At 34.2% G+C, this 22,772-nt stretch overlaps 1 protein-coding gene across 9 annotated transcripts in view; it reads right to left on the bottom strand.

Moving 5' to 3' along the window:
* Positions 1–22,772, bottom strand: part of CSNK1G3 (casein kinase 1 gamma 3) — a 105,465-nt gene that overhangs the window by 9,622 nt on the left and 73,071 nt on the right. Inside the window, exons 7-13 of one of the 9 annotated variants that reach the window (XM_066382102.1) lie at positions 21,624–21,709; positions 21,414–21,498; positions 18,296–18,444; positions 16,137–16,232; positions 12,414–12,509; positions 2,462–2,568; positions 1,916–1,939 (exon numbers count right to left, since the gene is read on the bottom strand). In XM_066382102.1, the coding sequence (XP_066238199.1) occupies positions 1,916–1,939; positions 2,462–2,568; positions 12,414–12,509; positions 16,137–16,232; positions 18,296–18,444; positions 21,414–21,498; positions 21,624–21,709 (643 nt within the window). The remainder of the gene's footprint in view (positions 1–1,915; positions 1,940–2,461; positions 2,569–12,413; positions 12,510–16,136; positions 16,233–18,295; positions 18,445–21,413; positions 21,499–21,623; positions 21,710–22,772) is intronic. The other 8 variants (XM_066382104.1, XM_066382103.1, XM_066382105.1 and 5 more) reach the window with 8 other exon arrangements.

The following is a 22,772-nucleotide window of genomic DNA, read 5'->3' as shown; positions in this document are numbered from 1 at the left end:
TAGTAATAATTTATTGAGGCATACTGTTTTAGGCATTGGGAGGTCTAAAGACGAAAAAGGTCTTGTTTTCAAGAACTTTAAAAAGTTCCAAGAAGAGAAGTGGAAATTGATAAAGAGAATAATATGGATGGCAGAATGGAACCAACAAAATACAGAATTTCGAATGGAAAATGGAGCTGGGCAAGACAGGCAGGGGCTGGACGAGGAAAGCCCCCGCAGGACCGGGGCCGGCCAGGCAGGCTGGGCTTGATTCTCCAAGCACCAGGGACGCTTCCTTCAGGAATAACCTTCCCACCATTTACTTCCTTTTTTTCATCTTCCAACACCTACATGAAGAAACCCAAACCCATAAACATGCACATAAACATACACCCACACCCATCTCAACTAAATAAATGACTATGCCATTCTTCAAAGCCACCTCCATAAAGTACTCTCTGATCATCCTATCAGGAAGTAATCTTTTCCTTTTTATACCCTTTTCATAGTATTTATCATTACAATTACAATCTTCCCTACTGGTGTGTACTCTATCTACTTAAGGGCAAGGGTGGTCTCAGATCTTTCTGAAATCCAAGTAATCGTTGAATGAATCTATGGAAAATGTAATGGATTTGGTTGAGAGCAGGTATCTAGGAGGATGTGAACACAGAACAGCTGGTTTCAGGGAAGAGCTGTGAGTATGGAAGTAAAAGCATGGGACTGTGATGGGGGAAGAACACAGCTGAGAAAGGCCACAGGCAACTGGAAGTGGAGAGGTAAATGGGGGTGATAATGACCACCGAGTGCCTGCCATCTGCGAGGCCAAATGCCAATGTTTTATCACAGTTCACTTTCTCAAACCTATGAGGTCAATATTATTAGCCTCATTTAACAGAAAAAAAAAACAAGCTTGAGAGAGGTTAACATACATAAGTGGCAGAAGTAGGATTCTACAGCCTGTCTGACTGCAAAGGATGGGAGCGTTCTAACCTGCCATGCTGCGACCCTACATTTGTATTTAGGATTGCACAAATGAGCATAGACGGTTTTTATATTTGACATAAAAATGCACAAGGATGTAGCTGACTAATTATATCCTGCAACCCACTAAACCAAGTCATACTGTCAATAAGTCCTATAGTCAAAACCAATAAAATGGATACTTGATCATTGTTCTTTAAAAACACATATCCACAAAATGTCCATCATCTTGCACCCAGCAAACAAGAAGTATTTTGGAAATTACGTAAGGATCCTTTTGAATTTGAATAGAACTTTCCAAAATGTATTACAAGGCTACCTCAGACACTGCCCTGAGAGAAGTATGTTAAGACATTGCGTGACAACAGTGAAGTCTAACATTACTTCAACTGATAGAAATATAACAGAAACATGATCTTTCATAATATTTACAAATAGCAGAAAATATTTAGATGAGGATTTTTCATAATACTCAACTATAGTTTATCGTGAAATTTATCAGTATATACCATGTGTTAACAATGGCAGTATTATTAGTAAATGAAATACTGTTTTAGTGATACTATTGGGGTGGGGATAAGGATTTTATTATGTGTAGTTAATAATTACAAACAGGAAGAAAAGCTTATCTCAAAAGCCCGTCTTTCTAGCTGAAAGAGCAGGGAAAGCCTCTGCAAACACACAAGCACAAGCAGGGTCGATGTATCTACTGAATTATAAAGTGCCCCCAAATCTATGTTACTTGAAGCAAAAGTTGCAGCAGGCAAAAGAGCTCCTCAAACAATTGTTTCTTGCTTTTCAGAACTAATACAAATGATATCAAAACGTTTGAACAACTTTTACGAATTATAATGTCTATGTTGAAAGGTATGTTTTTTAAAAATATAATAGGTGCTAAATCTTTGAAATAGACAACGGAGCTATTTCTGCCTGCCTACACTTGGGAACTCACCACATGTTCAACACTTTCTGGCAGCTATACACAAAAAAAATACAAGGAAAAAAAAGAGAGAGAGAGATCATCAGAAACAGCCCACATTGAAATCAACACATTGTTTCTCATGCTTAATTTTTTTCTAAGCAGCATTATTATAATTTACATTCATAAAAATGAAATTAAAACTAATACTGATGCATGCAGCCTACTATAAAATTAAAAATTATTTATTCTTATGCTTACAGAAAAAATGAGCATCTATAGTATAGCAAAAACTTTCATGTATCAACACTCCTAAAAATAAAAAGCTAAAAATATACCATTGATTCTGAATAAGAATTTGAGTATAGCTCTTAAATAACTATATCTGTATTATTAAAATATTTCCTGAAATAGCACCCTTCTATACTTGTTGATTAAAATTGATTAAGCATACCGTTTATTTCACATGCATCTATTCCTTGAAAAAAAATTCCTGAAATAATTGTACATGACTATAAATCTCAAACATGCATAGTTTAAGAACAAAAGGTTACTAAAACAAGCAAAACGAATACATACTTGGTTTCATCCATCACTTCTACTTCTGTAGGGGCTGTGATGGGTGCATTTGAACGTCCTGCAGTAGGGTCATCTGTGTTTAACTCTCCATTTGTAGAACTTACAACCTGTAAAACCAAACAAAAAAATTATATATACACAAAGTAACAGGTTATACAATGGTAAACATAACTAAGCTTAACATATGTAATTTGAAAGTTAAAATGAGGAACATAAAACAATATGTAGTTTTTCATAAGTGAACACAGTAATAGGTCCAGCATTTTATTAAATATCCAATATTTGCTTTTCAACTTCTTTTTATCTTGAAACTTCTATCCTTTGTCTCCCCTCTGGTTTTTAAGACTAACTCCTACATTTATCTCTCTTTTATTGCTTCCCTCTTGTGTGCTCTTTTGGTACCTTGTTTCATCATGAATTATATCCCTTGCAAACTTTAGTATTGTGTCTTTTAGTGAATCTTTCATTCACTCACCCAGTGTTCAAGCCCCAAATTCAGGCGTCATTGTGATTCCTTTCTTTGACTAAAACCCATATCTAATCCATTAGCAGGTCCTGTAATATCTTCCCCAGAAACACATTCCAAATCTAATCAGTTCTCCCCTACCCTTTATTAGTAAGACTTCAGTCAAAGCCACCATTATCTCTTGTGTGAATAAGAGCAAAAACCTATTAACCGGTCTTCTGCTTTTACTTGAATCCCTTCCCTCATTAATGTATTATCTACACAACAGTCAGGGTGCTACTTTTAAGATGTAAATTAAGTTATGCATAATTCCCTGCTTAAAATTCTTCAAGTGTACCACTTCGTGTAGACTAAAGATCCATACTCTTTACACCAATTCACAAAGCCCCATCAAAGATATGAATCCTGCCTACCTCTCTGACATCATATCACTTTCTCCTTTGCTCAATAGCCTCCATCTATGTAAAATTGTAAGCTATGCCTACTTTAAGGCCTTGGCATTATCTATGCTCACTGCCTGAATTCTATTCCTGCTTATAGACTATATTCTTATCTTTTAGATTCTCAGAGAACTTCTCTAAAACAGGCCTTTCTATCATACAATTTAAAACTTCCATGCAGACACTCTCTAGCATGTTACATTCTATTTTTAACTCTTTGTATAGCATTTATCCATGTTGATATTTTCCGGATTGATTGTTTCTTGAAAACCACACCCACCTCCATTAAAATTAAGCTCTATGACAACAAGACCCTTGTGTTGTTTCCTGCTACATTTCACTACTCTAGCTGGCACAGGGTATGCACTCAAAAAACAGTTGTTAAAATAACTGAATGCATGCATAAATGCATGAATAAAATCTTAAAACAAGATAAAAACCATAGCAAAACTCCCATATCACTTCGTCCTACAAAGTCACTATACTGTACTATTTCTTGCCTTCTCCAAAATTTCTTGAAAACAAGTGTTCACTTTCCATTTCCATTTTTATAAAATCTTCCACTCACTTATACCTTAATTCCTTGCAATATGTACTCCATCCCTACACCAGAACTGTACGAGTTCTTTTGAAGTTTACCAAAGTTTCCTAGAAAATATATTCAGTGGTTTTTACTCAATCTTCATTTTCCTGTACATTTCTTATCACTTGGCACCAGCTGATGACTCTGGAGTAAGATGGGTCCAGATTCAAAACCTAGCTCTACCACTTACCAGCTATGTAACCTAGTTGGTAAGATATGATAAAGATATCCTATCTTGCTAAACCTCAGTGTTCTCAACTATGAAATGGAATACAGTAGTATCTATTTAGCAAGGCTGATATAAAGATGAAATAAAACCAATATATAAAGTACAGTGACTGGCATGTAGTAAAGAGCTCAATAAACAGTGGCCATCATTATCACTGTCAGTTTCACCCACAAGCATGGCTTCAACTATCACCTCTATGTAAACAATTCCCTGAACCTAACCAGGTTTACCACCTCAAATTCAGTATTTCTAAAACCAGAATATCATGTTTTCTTAAATGCATTTCTCTTCTTGTTTCCAATTTCTATTAAAGTCCCATCACCTTCCCAGACCGCCAGGCTCAAAATCTAAGAATAACCGATGATACTTCCCCTACCTAATATCTTTATGATTTAAAAAAAAAATTTTAAGTCTACTAGACTTAGGAGTATATTTCTAAAACTTAATTCAAAAGTTCTTATTGAGAGGCTACACATGACACATATTGTTTTAGGTACTTGGAATACCATAGTAAACAAGACAGATAAACATCCCAGCTCATGTGGACCTGATATTATAGTATAAAGAAATAAACCCCCTCTCCCAATCTTTAAGGAAAGTAACTAGAAATCAACCAGTATCTGCACTAATCCAGGCATTATGGAAGTTCAATTTCCTATAGCATACATGGAACAAGTACTTAGAAATGAATATTGCATTTGTGCCTACAGCTGAAAGCAGACAAAACTTTCCTGGTCATCTTTAGAGAGAGCCCAAGGAGAGGACAACACTCATGTCCAAGACTGCCTCTCTGCCTTGGGGGCCCCTCCTTCTTCCTTTCTGTCCTTTTACTGAGTTCTCTGTTGATTTTTTTTTATTTTTCCCTCCTTCTAAAAGCATTTAAAAGTAATTTGTTCTAATGCTCAAAGCATAATTTGGATCTTTATTCTTAATTTTTAAAAGTCAAACCCCTTGCACCAAATTGGAAAAGCACTAAAAAACAGAATTCTTATACTTTGGATTCCCCACTACCTTTAACTAGCAGAGTGTCTTGAATGCAGTAAATAATGAAGACAATTCATTGAACAATTCCCATTGCTCTTCCCTCAACATAATAGTCAACAAGTTTCTTTTCTTCCTTTCTGTTCACTGGCCTTAGAGAAATAACTGGAGGGACCCGACCTTGAATTACAGTCAGCTCCTCTAACATGGTGCCCTTTAAGCAGCGTGACTGAAAATTTAAAACTCAGGTATTCTAACTTTCCAGCAAACAGCAACTATATATATATGCATTGTAATTATATAATCTGATTTACTTCAATTCACACAATGTCATACCTAACTTTAATAAAGCTTATTTTTCTGAAATGTTTCAAATCCTATTCTACCTGGTTAACCTGACCAAACCAAGAGGAAGTAGCATCTTCCTTTATGTAATTTTTAAATGTAATTTTTCCTGGCCTTCCCTGATTCCTTAGCCCTCTTCTTATTCAAGGCCAGTATCCCTGGGTCAGAACAGGATTAATGTGGTAACAGAGTTCTCCTGTAAAGCTAGCCTACTTAACACCAGTGACTTATGCATATATCATGGCATTAAAATTGTTTTCACTTAAGCCTGACCTGTGGTGGCGCAGTGAACAAGCATCAACCTGGAACGCCAAGGTAGACAGTTCAGGACCCTGGCCTTTCCTGGTCAAGGCACATATGGGAGTTGATGCTTCCTCCTCCTCCCCCCTTCTCTTTCTCTCTCTCTCTCTCTCTCTCTCTCTCTTTCTCTCCCCCTCCTCCCTAAAATGAATAAATAAAGTCTTAATAAAAAAAAAATTTTAATCTTAAAAACAATTGTTTTCACCTAAGAAAACTAGTGGTCTTTTTGCAAAGAAATTTTACAAAAAAGAAAGACAATATTATAAATAATGTGTCACAATATTCCCGGAAACATAAGCAATCCATCAAACAAAAACAAATATACAAAATATTTTTATAAGCCAAATTAAAAGAACGACTCCATTTAAGTAACTTTCTAGAATTATAACTCAAACTAGAACATGAAAGTCTCTAAAATATTAGTATTCATTAGGCTTCCTTAATGAAAGTTTGTATAAAAATGACAGGAGCTTAGAGGTTTGACATTTCAAAAAATAATTCAGGTAACTTACAGGGTTTTTTGTTTTTGTTATCCTTAAAGAATTTTTTCCTGAAATTCCAATTCTGATAAGAAACTTAGTGCAGTTCTTATTTTAAGAAATTAAAAAAAAATAAGGCAACCAGACTGCAGAGTTACTATTAGTGTATCAGGGTTTAAGGGAAGGAGGTGGGGATCTGCCTGCAGCTATGTGTAGGAGATAAATGATTCTTCATTTAATGGCTGCCTGCCCAATCTATTTCCAAAAAACGTCATTCTCATAGATTTTGAGTACAATCAAAGTTAACACATGATATCTTTGTAGTCAATGATTTGAAAAGGCCAACTATGTACTTTCCAATATAATGAATTTATACAATTTATTACACTATCTTCCTAATATCTATTTGCATTCTTATAACCATGTTACCAAGTGCTCAGTAGAGGCTCAATATATTACCAAATCAAATCTCCATCTATCCAAAAATATATAGTAGAAATATTAAACATTATGTATTTCATTCATGAATCCACTTTTTCTAAAAGTCATCTCTAATAAACCACACAAATTAATAAGATGTACTTAAAAGAGTAATTTCCAAAGAGTTTATTTGTGCTAGGGTGCACGCGTACTATATAAAACCAACTTTCTTAGGTATTCTAAAAAATTACAGCTAGCGTTATAACTGATTTTCTTGATACTCCAACTGATGACCCAAAGGCATAGGACATTCTCAGTGTCTTTTAACAAATATAAACCAAAACAGATTTTCAGTCTAACTTTCACTTATGGAAGTATTAAGCAGAACACAATAATCTTTTAGTGTTCCTGCCTTTCAAGATGTTACTATAAATGTTACAATAAAAGAGTATCAAAATAAACTGGTAATGCTGATTTACTCCAATAACTAGACAAGGAAGTTCCTAAACTAAATTTAATGGAAATGAGCCAAAAATTACTTTTGTAATAAAAGTATGTAACTACACTAATCTCCCCTTTTCGACGGTTTTGCTTTCTACCATTTCAGTTACCACAGTCTGAAAATATTAAACGGAAAATTCCAGAAATAAACAATTCAGAAGTTTTAAATTGCTTGCCTTTCTGAGTAGCATGATAAATCTTGTGCCGTCCTATACTGTCCACCCCAGGCATGAATTAACCCTTTTTCCAGCATATCCACACTGTTTACATTATCTCCCATTTAGTCACTTAGTAGCCATCTCGATATCCCAGTTCTTGTGTTCATGTCACCCTAATTTTACTTAATAATGTCCCAAAGTACAAGAGTAGTGATGCTGGCAATTCAGACATGCCAAAGAGAAGTTGTAAACTGCTTTCTGTATGTGAAAAGGTGAGTACAGTACAATACAATATTTTAAGAGAGACCACATTCACATAACTTTTTATTACAGTATAATTGTTCTATTTTATTACTAGTTATGTTGTTATTCTTTTACTTTGCCAAAGTTATACATTACACTTAATCATAGGTCTTTATGTATAGAAAAAAATAGTATATGTAGGTTCTATATTATCATGGTTTTGAGCATCCACTGGGGGTGTTGGACTGTTTCTCCCTAAATAATGGGAACTAGTCTACTCTCCTTCTCTTGCAGATTTCAGGGCCCCAGAAAACTATGAATAGAAAGATATGATTGTATTAATCACAAATTTTTTTTCCTTGTTAGTGCCATTCCAAAGATTTGATAGAGAAAACAAACTGTTTACTTAAAATGTTTTAGAAAAGTCAGTACTAACGATTAGCATAATAAAGAACTGAGATAATCAACTATTACTCCTCTCACTTTTAACTACATTATGTTTTATTTTACTATTTCAAGATACAACTGTCTAATTCTTCTTCTGTTATCATCACCTGTTTTTTGTGTTTCTGAAGATACTCTGACTATAATATCAGGCTGCTCATCAATGCTATTCTTTTATTTTCATCAACAGCGCTGGGCTGCCCAACATGCTGGCACGTTTCGTTATTCTGCCCTTTCTTCCCCAAGTGCTCAGAGTTACATTATTCCTTAAATGCAAACCAAAGGTACAACTACAGTTTCAAATAATAAGGACATAAACTATATACCAGGTAAAGCAGTTTTTCAGTAGTTGTTGTTCTTAATACTTGTCTCCCTCCCTCTGCTTGAAATTCCCTTTCAGCTTTATAGGGTCAGGTTTTCAGCTGGCTCTGAGCTCAGTGGGGTTGTGTTAGAGATGAGCAGCACCTGCTGCCAGTGGTACCTTTTAAATCTAATTTTAGGAATGCTGATTTGCCAGGTAGAAACATCAAAAAGGGATAACTGAACCCCCCCGAACCTCCCCTTTCCCCTCAGCCCCTACATCCAACTAAGCTCTATCTCCTAATTCTCTTTCACGTCCTTTTCTTTCTCTTCATCTCTACTGTCCATCACTTTTCCTCGGCTGCAGACTTGATAGCTGTGTCCTTGCCTTAGGCTTGTCACCCTTCAATCTAACCACTAGCAACAAAAATCTTTAGAGTACACTAATATAATCAAGTTAGTCCCTATCTAATTCTTCTCATGGTTACCCAATATCCTCAGAATAGAGTCCAAATTAAATAACAAGACCCGTTAGGAGCCTTCATGACTTGCCTCTTGCCTACCTCTCAGTCTCCTTTCTCAATACACACCAGCTCGACTGAGTTTTATTCAGTCCTTCTGTATCTATGTCTTCTTAAGCTTTCTCCACTTATCGCAATGCTAATTAGCCTTCCTCACTGATGGAAAGTTCCATGAGGACAGGCATATATGTTATTCTTCCTTATATTCAAACACTCTAGCACAGTGCCTAGCCCCTAGTAGACATTTATATATACTTGCTGTATAACGACAAGCCAGCAGCTGACAGTGGTGGGTCTAAGTTTCTCGGCCATATTTATTAGCAATGAATCTAAGGGAAATAGTGAGGGGCACACTTGATTCCTCTAGTTTTTCCAAAACACGTATGAGCCAAGAACAGATTCAAAATAAAGTCTTTAGAAATCTGAATATTATTCGTAGTCTCCTGAGTGGGAAAAGTTTATTAAATGTATAGCTGTATCCTTCTGGTCAGTGAATTAACATGGTCTCCCGAAAGAGACAGCATTTGACAATGCTTTCTTTTGGCTGTACTTTTCCAGAGAGAGATAAAAATACTAGTCAAGTTTCTTAATTTGTAAAAGCAATAAATTATTCTACTAGTTAACACTGCCTAAAACCCAGCCTCTATACTAAATACTTCCTTGGAAAATTAAATTAACACAATAAAACCATGAGGTAGAAATGGTACTAACATCTCCATTTTACTGATGGATAATCTAAGTAATCAGAGGCACAGAATTTGAACTCAAATCTGACTCTGGAGCTTGTGCTCTTAGCCACAACGAAATCAACTTGATAACCTATGTCTGATCTGTAATATATATATATAATAATTTCAGAAAAACAAGGCCCTCAAATTCATACTCCATGACTCAGTTGCTACTAAAGCACATGTGACATTAAGAGTACGTGAGGTTCTTTCTGTAGGTCAAAATGGCAAGAGGTTTCATCTCAGAGCGTGTCAACTGGAACCACCTTAGCAGTTCCACACTGAGAACAATTCTCACTAGTTCCACAAAAAAGGGTGCAGTGACAGTACAAACTTCCGGCAATAAAACAAATAACTCATGGGGAGAGAATGTGCAGCATGGTGACTGCAGTAAATAATGCTGAAAGCTGCTAAGTGAATAAATCTTAGAAGTTCCCACACCAGGAAAGATATTTATAACTTTGTATGGTAACAGACTTACTGCAGTCATCTCTCAGTGTATACAAATACTAAATCATCACGCTGTACAACTGAATCTAATGTTACATGTCAATTATACCTCAATTAAAAAAAAAAGACCGATGAGGGATGGATGCCTAATGGTTCATTTTAGGTTACTGCTGATTCTGCTTTTGCATATCCTAAGTCTGCACCACACTTGATTACCGGATAGCTATCTACTCATATGGAATGTCTTCCCTGAGAAATTATTTGATGTTATGCATTTCATGTATTTATTGAGGATAATTTTTCAAGCCATTGCTTTAAACTTGTCCAAAAGTTGGTTTAATGACCATCACACAAAGAAGCTCAAGGCAACTTCTCCTCATACTTTTGTCTTGGTGAGAGGTTTTTCCCTTTTGAGAGCTACAGAACATATTGTTTCCCTTTCTTCATTCATTCAGAAGCAAATATAGTATTCAGTTATTGTTATAATAATCACATTAGCTTAGATTTTAGGCCCTTTTCTTTCCTCTTACTAGCTTTAAATTACAATTTCATTAATCCTATAAAACAAGTGCCATATTATAATTTTTTCAAAATTTGAAAGTGGATAAGATATAAATGCAGCCAATATTTTGGGTTGGGGCAAGATTCAGGCATGATCTTACTTAGGCTCCTAGTACATTTTTCATGACAGTCAAACTTGTTTAATGTCCATCATATCAGGTTAGTTAATGTTATAAAATATAATCAGGAAGTTAGTGAAAATAGAATCAAAGTATTGCTTTACCTATGTATTACTAGAAGTAAAATTAATTACTTATTGGATGTTAGAATGAAATCAGAATCTCTATACGCAGAACAGTTTTAAAGAGATGATGAGAAATGAGCAGAGTTGAAATATCTCTTTAAAAACATAGCGCATAAACTAGTGAAGTGATGAGCCAATATATCATTCACCCTTTGATGGTCCAAAAAGATCCCTCCCATATACCACCTAGGGAATCCCATAGAGCAAGAAACAGCTAAGTGCTTGTGGTAACCATACAGAGTGACAGGAAAACTTTCTACTAGTGCCTTAATTGTTGCAGATTTCCCTGAACACTCAGCAACACACTTGCTATGATACTTACAACACTTAGAAACATGTAAATGTATACAGATACAATCTATCTTGTATTATGAAAATTAAGTATAATTTGCTCAATTAAGTTTTCCAATGATATGAATGCAGACCATTAAAAATTTTACAATTCAGACAACCTTTGCCTCTGAGTCCCTCAAGCTAAATTATTCCAGAACTATTCAAATACTTTTCTTATACATGAATGAAAGCTCCAGAGACTAGAAAGTACTATAAAAATGCTTGGTTATATAATTTAAATTACCTCTAAAATTTAATGGTAAAAAAAAAATGAAAACTTAAAAGAGTTAACCAAGAACTGACTTAAAATTCAAATCAAGAAAGAAAATCTATCTCATTGATTCAATAGCTTAAATATATATATTAAAAATAGTTCAAATGGAAACATGGAGAAAAAAAATTTTAAAGGTTCTAAACTAAAATGGATTGAAATAACTTTTATAATCTCTATTATTTTAAACCAGCACTTAGATTAGCTTAAATGAACATTTTAAAAGAAGAGACTTAGTAACCTTTCCTTATTTCTACAATACACATAAAAAATAAATTTAGGGGCATGAGAGGAATAAAAATAGTAGCTATCTCTCTAAGTATAAAGAAAAGGGAAAGAAAACATCAAAAAATAAAGAGACCGCTTTAAATTTCTGTAAATATCCAGAAAATTGAGAATATTTAATAAATATTGTTCTTGAAATTATTTTATCCATCTGATATTTTCTACAAGCAGAAACAAAATGTACCATTATAAAAATTAGGGTCTTGTTTATTCAACCAATTAATCAGAAAGTACATTCTGAATATTCAGAATGAAAAAGGCTAGATATCTACTTAACTGATTGACTTAAGTTGGAAGGAGGCATGACAATGAAAGGGAAAAGATATAAAAATGTTCTGTTAAAGCTATTTAAAAAGATTGAGATTACTGTAGAAAAATCAAGTTTAACATATATTTAAAGTAATACAGTTTGTTTTTCTAAACTATTGTATGACTTACTTAAATACTGTTGCATCTACTTGCAAAAATGAACAAAGGCAAAATCTTAGCATCCCTGCTGGTCTTTCTAGACCATGTTAATTTTGCTTTTTGGTTAAATACAAAGGAACAGAATTATGGAGAGTTCAGCAACAAGTGTTCCATTAGGATATGAAATCATGCCATAAGTTCCAAAAAAGGGTTAGTTGTATAAATTTGGGAAATAATCACTCATGCAAAAGTCAGAAAATACCTGTACCGAGCCACCATGTCTGTCTGCTGCAAGGTGAGCTCTCAAATGGTGGGGATTTGCCTGCTGGGAGTCCCAAGCTGCCCTGTGGTCTGCCGACTGCCATTTATTTAATGCAAGTGGCATGGATGGAAGAAGAAAAACCCAATATGTTAAACATCTCATCCTTATAATATAGAAAACAAACTTATAAAAGGAAATCGTAAAATACCTTTACTATTCTGAGTCACAGATGCAATAATACTGCATGTGGAAAGATTTCAATTAAATTGCTGTAATTATGTAATAATCAATCATAGAAAAAAATACAATAGAATTTTAGAAGTAAAAGGATTTAGATATCACAAACTCTATCCTCTAACTTTATAAATGAAGTTAACTGGGGAGATAAAAATGATGTCCCCAAGAAAGCACTCCAAATCATATATGAGCAAACTAAAAAAACCATACTCTAAATTTTAGTAATAGAGGTCCTCATTTATTTTCTGATGAGGAATAGCTACCAAGGTAAGAAAAAATAGCTGTTCCTTAAATAGCTGTTCTTAAGATCCTAGAAAACTCTTCTCTCTTGGTTAGTACTCTGTTTCAGATTGTGAGGATAATATAAGAAAACAGAAAAGTTCTTTGAAGAGTAAAAATGCTATACAGAATACTATGAGAATACAACAATTTTTTTTAATGTAACAATCCTACATCTATGAATCCTTTGGCTTCACTGATCTCTTTTTATCTGTTTCAAATTAAAGAACCCATTTCCCTGAAATAGGCTGGTATTTCTTGATGCTTTTAGATGACTTGGCATATTGCATGGCAATAACTACAGACTAATAATCCTCCAACAGAATTAGAAAGGGTCAATTTCTATGTTTCAGGAAATGTGGGCAGCACTAATAACAAGAAAGAGAAGAGATACAATATTTTAGTTTCTATGGCACACTTGGTTCTGCATTAGGTGTTGTGCATGTGTTATCACATTTTGAGATAGTATTATCCTCATTTCACCGATGAAGAGACTGAGACGTGAAACACTTCCCTAAATCAGAGGTGACAAGTAAAGCAGAGATTCAGCTCAGGCCTACTGCTCCTCTAATAATACTACCTAGGCTCCTGTCCACAACTGCCTATGTTCTAAAGCTTTCACTGCTTTTTACTTTCTTTTTCAACCAAAGTCAAGAAAATCTTGCTGTGTAGGGCCATGTACATTAGTTGCAGGGAGCCTAAGCATATCAGTGGACAGAGCAACCTTTTCTGGGAGAAGAGATATTAAATTCAAGTTGATATAATGTATAAAAGTTCAAGCACTAGGCTCCCTAAATTAAATGATACAATGCAAAATTACATTCTCTGTAACATGGAGAATGTCATAAAAAAATCATGATCATTTTATAACGTCTTTCCACTAAAGCCTCCAAACTCATCACCAGAATTTAGCAGATTTGTAGCTTAATTAAATAAATCAGATGAGATCAAATCTAAACAGGATGGAAGATTAAAATGATGCTAAAGTTGAGACAAGTATCTAAATGTTGCCTAGTGTAGTATAACAGGCAACATTTGGGGGTATGGACCTCCACAAGGAGACAGCGAAAGCTATGCAACGTGTCCTCAGAATGAACACTGACATGCACCCAACACTTTCAGGAGCCGCTGAACTCCAACCACTGATTCTGGGTTACAAATGGTTTCTTTAGGGAAAAAAAAATTTATTTTGGAAAAAAAAATTGTTTATTTTGGGACATAACAAAGATTTTAGTCATTTAAAGAATTGACTTTTCATCTCCTTCTGGGGTTGCGAACTATGGGTTTCTCATACAACTTAAAACTGTTTGCTGCTTCACACATATTTAACCCTTTTTTTCTAGACATACGACATTTCTGTTATGATGACAGTCTGCATATCCAGGTTTCAAATTCAATGAGTAAGTTATATTATAGGATTTCCTGAAGAAAAAAAAAATGAGTCCCTACATTTAGTGCAACAAGAACTACATGAATAAAATATGGTTCCCACCCTCAGTGAGCTCACAATCTAGCTAGTAAGACATGTCTGAAACATGTAGACAAACTCTAAAATATTAAAATTTAAGTTTAATTCAACAATAAGAGTTTCATTTATCAATACCTAAGAGCTCAAGTGGAAATCTTCAGAGACCATGAATTATTGACTTTCTTCCAAAGTATGTGTGAGAAATTACCTCTGACTTATAAAACACAAACTCTACATCTTGACTTTTGAGCCATTTCTCTCTATGCACAGCATCTTATCGGAGTACTCACACTAAAAACTAGTTGTAATTCATATTTTGAATTAATTCAGATACAAGACCCTTTATTGTCTCAATTTTTCTAAGGCAAAATTCTAAAACTAAACTTTTTAAATTGACTGTACTTTAAAGAATACCGTTAAATATCTTCTAAATGTAGCATTTTATTTTGCAATAATTTTTAACAAGGTGTGTTACTTCCTATGATTTCTGATCTCTAGTTTAGCCATCACTCAAACTCTGATGAGATGAAAAAGTAAAAAAAAATAATGCACTACCCTTTTTAAAAAATACTAAAGACACTTTTTAACTCAGTGCGATAGCAAAAATTTTTATGTCAAAGATGGCTTCAATAAAACTTCTTTTTACAAAAGAGGAAAAAGTGAAAACATTGTTCAAAAATTCAACAGCCCTCAAATACCTTACCCAGGAAGTACAAACTCTTCGCTCTCAATCTTCTATGCACTGCCTAAACTTTCTCTCTGCTCCAAGCAAACTGAACTGTTCGCTATTATTCAACCTCTACATTTTTAAATGTCTGCATCATATTTTATACTGTTCACTCTCCCTAAAATGCCCTTATATTCCTTTATCTGCCTTTAAAAATTTCATTCATTCTTCAGGCTCATCTCAAAACCACCTTCTCCATAAAATCTTTATAGTCCTTGCATATTCCAATGATCTTCCATGGCACTTTATTAATATGCTTCATGTGACAGAACTAATTCTGCTTTGTAACGTATAATAGTTATTTGTGAATTTACTGTAATAATCTTGGTAACAGTAACACCAGCCATGAGAGTTGAGATTTATTGAAGACTTACTATATGCTAGGCATTAACATGCATTACTTTCTTTTTATAGATGAGAGAACTAAGGTTTTGAAGATTAAGTAATTTGCCCAGGACTAAACCTGATCCAGGTATGAAGGTATGAATGATTCAAGAGACTGAGTGAGCTCTTAGCCACTCATTACAAAACTATTTTTTTACAGGTTATATTAGTTTTCTCACTTCTGCATTTCTGCAACATATAAAATAGTAGCTTTCAAATACCAGTAACTCACTCAGTAAATGACTTATTAGTTAGAAAGATCAACATCTATTCAATTCATTCCATCAGGGCATCCAAATACTTCTAACAGAATGTCAAATGTTGCTCAAAATTATACTAATTTATACCACTAAATAATAAACTTATCATTAAACTAATATTGAAAGGAAATATATATTTTTAATCCTTAGCATGTGTCTGGATATAGTCTGTTTTATCTACTGAAGAAAAAAATGTGTATTTCATTATGTACATACATGTGTATGTAAACACTCTTACACACATGCAGCTATACATACACATATAAAACAGTCATCTAGGCATGATAAAACACCAAATACATTTAAAAATTGTCACAAGATAATACAGAAGCAAACTAAGACATTTCTTATCTAAAAGGGCTGCAAACCTGGTTTTTGGATTGTTGCATCTTATCTCTGTGTTGGTGTGCTTCTCTGTTTGATGATAGAGCAGGATCTTGCTGAACTGCCCCCACTGGAGTAGGCTACAATACAATAATAATTAGCATCAATACAGTCTATTTCAGAAGTCTTACTTAATATCATTTAGCTGTTTAAAAGAATAAAAAATAAAGAGAAGACACTGAAAGTAAGGTCTTAAAACATCATTAACAAAATATGTTGTTAAAGCTAACAGGTTAATGCAAAGAGAACATAGCTACTTTTTAAACTGTTTTCAAAATATTTAAATGTTTTATCAAGTACTTATTTTTATAACAACAAAAGACCTACTAATACTGTCATTTACTTTTTCATATCAAAAAATGAGAGTGTATTTGTTCATGTTTCTCATTTTCTTTTTTTTTTTTCTTTTTTTTTTTTTTGCATTTTCTTTTGCATTTTTCTGAAGCTGGAAACAGGGAGAGACAGTCAGACAGACTCCTGCATGCGCCCGACCGGGATCCACCCGGCACGCCCACCAGGGGCGACGCTCTGCCCACCAGGGGGCGATGCTCTGCCCATCCTGGGCTTCGCCATGTTGCGACCAGAGCCACTCTAGCGCCTGGGGCAGAGGCCAAGGAGCCATCCCCAGCGCCCGGGCCATCTTTGCTCCAATGGAGCCTTGGCTGCGGGAGGGGAAGAGAGAGACAGAGAGGAAGGTGCGGGGAGGGGTGGAGAAGCAAATGGGCGCTTCTCCTGTGTGCCCTGGCCAGGAATCGAACCTGGGTCCTCCGCACGCTAGGCCGACGCTCTACCACTGAGCCAACCGGCCAGGGCCATGTTTCTCATTTTCAAAGCTAATGTATAAAGAGAATAAATTACTTTTTTAAGACGAGGGGAACAATTTTTTAAATAAGCTAACAGAATTACTTATTGTTACTCAAAGAGGCTTTAAAATTTTTTAATTTTTAATACAATTAAAACTATAAATACTTAAATAGAAGTTTATTTAGATTTGCATCATAAATTCCAGATATATTCAAATCACTTTGGATTTAAGAAAAATATAGATAAATGCTTAAGTCAATTGTTCAAAACACTTGAATCTGACAGTTTAGTGGTTCCAAATATGGATAAAAATTCGCTAACAGTGAACCACAATTTAAAAAAGAACTTGTATACATTCTTAACTTATTAAAAGACTAGTGAGAATAAATATTTTACCTTTTAGAACTCGTTTTTTCAAGGAAAGAAATAATAATGTGTCTCCTAAGTGATGAGCAATGATCTTACAGTTATAATGAAGATAACTTTTTAAGTTATGAAAACTTAGGTACAGTTTTAAAACCTAAACATGCTTCAAGTACCAATCTATTCCCACAGATAACTTAAAACTGCTAGATTAAAACATATCTGTAAATTATAAATGCTTTCTTTAGCAAAGTAACTGAAAAAATTATTTTTTTAAACAAAATTTTTATTGTTTACAATTATTTACTTAGCATTACTTCCTAGAAATGAGATTACTGTGGCAAAAGTAAAAACAAAATTTAAGGCTCTTGACACACAGTGCCAATTTGCTTTCTGGAAATGTTATAATTTGTGTTTCTATCGATGAGGTCCATTTCTCTTCCTAGTCATAGTCATAATACGCTATTATAAATTTTCATCTTTACCAATTTAACAAGAAAAATTATATTTTGTTATTGAATCCTTTTATATTCCTTTTTAATTGAATTTATTTGGGGTGACATTGGTAAATAATCATACCGGTTTCAGGTATACAACTCCATAACACATCAACTATACACTGCATTGTACACAAATGTTTTGAAAGATGGCTGAAGTAAACAAAAGTAAAAAACCAACTGATATGTTAAAGTACTCACCAGAATATTGTACCAATAAAAGTATATTCCACATTAAGAATTAAATCAGGAATGAAAAGTTCAAAATAATTTATCACTCTAGAAAGCAGAGTTCAAATGTAGGGATTTCACAAAATTCAAAGAATAATATTAGTACTGTGTTACTGGAAATAGCTCTAAAAAAATAAGTTGAACCCTTTTTCAAAAAGTATTTGTTCTCAAACTTTTACCATTGAAGGATCTATAATGTGGAAAAGAAGCATGATAAGGTCTTTTATTATATAGCACAGAGTACTCACCAACTGTTTGCCAATCCAGTCATATTCATAATCAAACATATATCCTTTTCGATCAAACAAGTCAGTAAAAAGCTTTCTTAGGTAATCATAGTCTGGTTTTTCAAAAAAATCTAGCCTTCTTACATAACGAAGATATGTTGCCATTTCTTCTAGAAAGGAAATAAATGTTATTCTTATTATATGTTTCTATATTAATTATTTTCTATACTAATTAATAATAAAAGTATTTAAATGTCTAAAAGCACACAGAATTATAAAAACAAAAAAGGAAAATTCTGTTGCAATTTAAAAGTTTATAAATTTAAAATTAAAAAATTTTAAAAGGGAAAAGTAGGAAGGAAATAAGTGCAAAACAGAAATGAGGTTTAATTTAACAGATGACTATTTTTGCTTCATTTCATTAAGAAAGACTAAAATTTTTATTTTACAATTATTTAAATAAAAACTTGGTATCATAGGTTGAATTAACAACTTAATGCATAATTATTTAATCGCAGAGCAATTAAATACTCAGCTCACAAATTTAAAAATTTTTTAAATATTGATAAGAATTGATTTATATATGAAAGTATAGGCCCTGGCCGGTTTGGTCAATAGATAGAGCATTAGCCCAGGTTCAATCCCCAGTCAGGACACACATGAGAAGCGACCATCTATTTCTCTTCCCCTCCCTCTCCTCCTCCCACAGTCAGTGGCTTGATTGGTTTGCGCTCCAGCCTCAGGCGCTGAGAATAATTTGGTTGATTTGAGCATCAGCCCCAGACAAGGGTGGCCAGGTGGATTCGGGTAGGGCCGCATGTGGGGTCTGTCTCTCTATCTTCACTCCTCTCACTTAAAAAAATAATAGCCTGACCTGTGGTGGCGCAGTGGATAAAGCGTCGACCTGGAAATGCTGAGGTCGCCGGTTCGAAACCCTGGGCTTGCCTGGTCAAGGCACATATGGGAGTTGATGCTTCTAGCTCCTCCCCCCTTCTCTCTCTCTGTCTCACTCTCCTCTCTCTCCCTCTCTCTCTCCTCTCTAAAAATGAATAAATAAAAAATTAAAAAAAAAGAAGACCCTTAATTAAAAAAATAATAATAATAAAAGTTTTAAAATAAATATAAGAAAGTATATGCACTGGCCTCCTGGATTCCTTTAGACCAGTGACACAAACTAACTGACCATAATCTTGGCTATGGGTAGTATTTAATCCAATTGATCTAGCAGAATAAATCTAAAACATATCTCAAAAATAGAACATTCAAGCTCAGTTTAATTCTTCTTTTAATTTCTGGTCATATAATTAACAATCATGCATGCCATTAAAATTTCCAAATGCACTATATATATATATATATATAAAAGGTTATACTTTCGGCCCTGGCTGGATGGCTCAGTGGTAGAGTGTCAGCCTGGTGTGTGGGAGTCTCAGGTTCGATTCCCGGCCAGGGCACACAGGAGAAGCGCCCATCTGCTTCTCCACTCCTCCCCCTTTCCTTCCTCTCTGTTTCTCTCTTCCCCTCCAGCAGCCAAGGCTCCACTGGAGCAAAGTTTGCCCGGGCGCTGAGGATGGCTCTGTGGCCTCTGCCTCAGGCGCTAGAATGGCTATGGTTGCAACCGAGCAACAACCCAGATGGGCAGAGCATCGCCCCCTAGTGGGCTTGCCGGGTAGATCCCAGTCAGGCGCATGCGGGAGTCTGTCTGACTGCCTCCCCGTTTCCAAATCCAGAAAAATACAAAAAAAAAAAAAAAAAGAAAGGTTATACTTTCCAGAATTAAAAAGCCATGAAAATCACTAGACAAAATGGTGAGCAAGACAGTGCTGCACTATGAGAGCACAAAAAAAGTCACTGTAATACAAGATGGCAGGTTACACCTAGCTGCTTTCTGCTTTTCTGATCCAAATCACTCACTGTAGCCAATAAGAATAGAATCACACACAGTCCAACAGGCAATGAGAGTGACACCTGGTGACCTTCCTGACATGGTGAACCTCACTATTACACATTTTTTTAATTATTAATTTTAGTGAGAGATGAGGATGCAAGAGAGACAGGAAGCCCTAGCTAGATAGCGCAGTTAGTTAGAGCATCGTCCTGAAGCACAGAAAGATACAGGAACATTGATCTGTTCCTGAGTGAGTGCTGACCAGGGATCAAACCGGCAACCTATGTGCTTCAGGACAACGCTCTAACCAACCAAGCTAACTGGCCGGACACTATTCCACTTTCTAGCTAATTATATGGCTAATTTACTTTGGCATCAACATTTTTCCAGCAGAAATTTGTAACTTCTCTACACTTGAACTGCTAGTACTATTAACCAATATTGTTTTGAATCCTCTAGTTTTAGATTAAGAAAGAAAAACCTATAATTAAAGTTTGCTGACAATGAATAATATAGCAAACTTGAGAAAGAGCTACCAGAGATTATACTTTTATTATTACAATAATAATGCCAGCATTACAAAGAGAACCTGTGAATATCAAAATGAGACATAAATTCAGTCTTCTATATTCAAATTTAGTTCTCTTTTCACTCAATGTTATTGCACAATCACAGCAGGTATTTTAAACATTAGCAATGCATTCTTCTTTTTTAATTCTTATTTCTTAATTGATTTTGAAATCTTAAATAAATTTCTGTTGGTTTGAGTTGCGAAAATCTACATGAAAGCTAAACTATTTTCACAAAGTTCCCCAATATAAAATTAACCTAAAAGTAATAAGAGTAGTAAGATTTTACTGCACTTCAAAAACCAGACTAAATCAGACATCATATACCTACTTTGAGTTTGGCAATAAGACTAAAATGACTAACATTATACACGAAAATTTTATAGTTGGTATTTCTTAGCAAATATTTTAACTTATTAAAAGTTAAGTCATTGAAGAAAATATTACTTTAGCTGGTATTTGTCAACACGATTAAAAGATGAGATTTTCTTCTATTTAACCATCTTAATAAAGTAAATATACAAATTGCTTCTGTGTCTGTGCATCAAATGCTACATCTTTTAAATCATATTCTGAGTTCATTTCTTTTAAACATTTAAAAAAGCATTTACAGACTTAAAAAATGATTAGAGTTGCGGTTTTCTGTGTATGAGCCTACGTATCAACGTGGCATTTTTGTTACCTGGAAAATTTTCACATAGCACTTCTATTGGTGTGGCTCGCTTTGTGTCTCCAATTTTCTGATACCTTTCTTTCAATGTGTCAGCCTAAAAAAGGAAATAAAAACTTTGAGAAAGTGGTAATTTTTAAATTAAATATTGATACTTTGAAGAGAGGATCTTAATATATTAACAACTTAGGAAATTCAATAAGGAAATACAAAAGCAATTACCTTTAAACCTTGCCAAGGAAGACTGCCTCTAAGAAAATACATGAACATATGGCCTAAAGCTTCTAAGTCATCTCTTCTACTTTGTTCTGAAATATAAGAAAAACAGAAATTTCACTTTCCTCTCTCAGTTAAAAATGCAAGAATGGAGAACTAATTCTTTTGTTATTAATCAATAAATTTCCAAAAGTTCAGTATATAAACACAAAATGCAGATCAGTGCTTACAAATGACAAGATCATGTCTAAACAATGTTTTTACATTAAAATCATCATAGAACTTTAAAATATGTCACTGTTTCTTGAGATGATATTGAGGACTTATTTCTCACCTTAGATATCTATTTATAAAAATATAAATCAAAGAGGAAAAGGTTCTGTGGTCAAATAAGTCACTGTACAATAACTCTTTCTTAAAGATGAGAATGTAACATATCAAAGATTCTGAAAAAAACTAGATTTCTCATAAAAGGTTAACCTGATGTTAACCTAAATTTTAAACCCTAAAAATGTTTAATTTCATTTTAACCTTGCATTTTCTAAACTTATATGAGCACAAAACTTCCATCCCACAAACTTGTCATTAACTTTAAACACACCTAGTATTTCGTATAATATATTTTTTTAAAAATACTTGGGGAGCCTAGTTGGGTGGAGCAGTGGATAAAGCATCGACCCAGCCTACCAAGGTCTCAGGTTCAACCCCCAGTCAGGACATGTATGAGAAGCAGTCAATAACTACACAACTAGACAGAACGAGTACATGAAATAAGTTGATGCTTCTTTCTCTCTCTCTCTCACTGGAAAAATTTAAAAAAAAAAGTCACACACACTCGTGTTTGACACATCCCAACTTTAATAGCCCCTTGAAAAATATGCTCAACAAATTGTAATTTTCAAGTTGCCATTATTGTTTTAGTAACAACACTGTATAGCACGTAACTGAGTGACAATTACAGACTAGGACTTAGGGAGGTATTTATAAATATTTGCAAAGGGCATTTTTCAATATTTGTCTCTGAAGTTAAATGCTTAAGAATTTTTAGTTTTTTAAAATAATACATAAATGCTGACTAAAAATAAAAGGAAAAACAATACTGTAATAAAAGGGGTCATGTACAAGATGTTTTATAAAAATGAATAATCATACTAT

Source organism: Saccopteryx leptura, chromosome 4 (assembly GCF_036850995.1).
Source record: "Saccopteryx leptura isolate mSacLep1 chromosome 4, mSacLep1_pri_phased_curated, whole genome shotgun sequence".
Lineage (NCBI taxonomy): Eukaryota > Metazoa > Chordata > Mammalia > Chiroptera > Emballonuridae > Saccopteryx > Saccopteryx leptura.
This window is presented reverse-complemented; position numbering and strand designations above follow the sequence as displayed.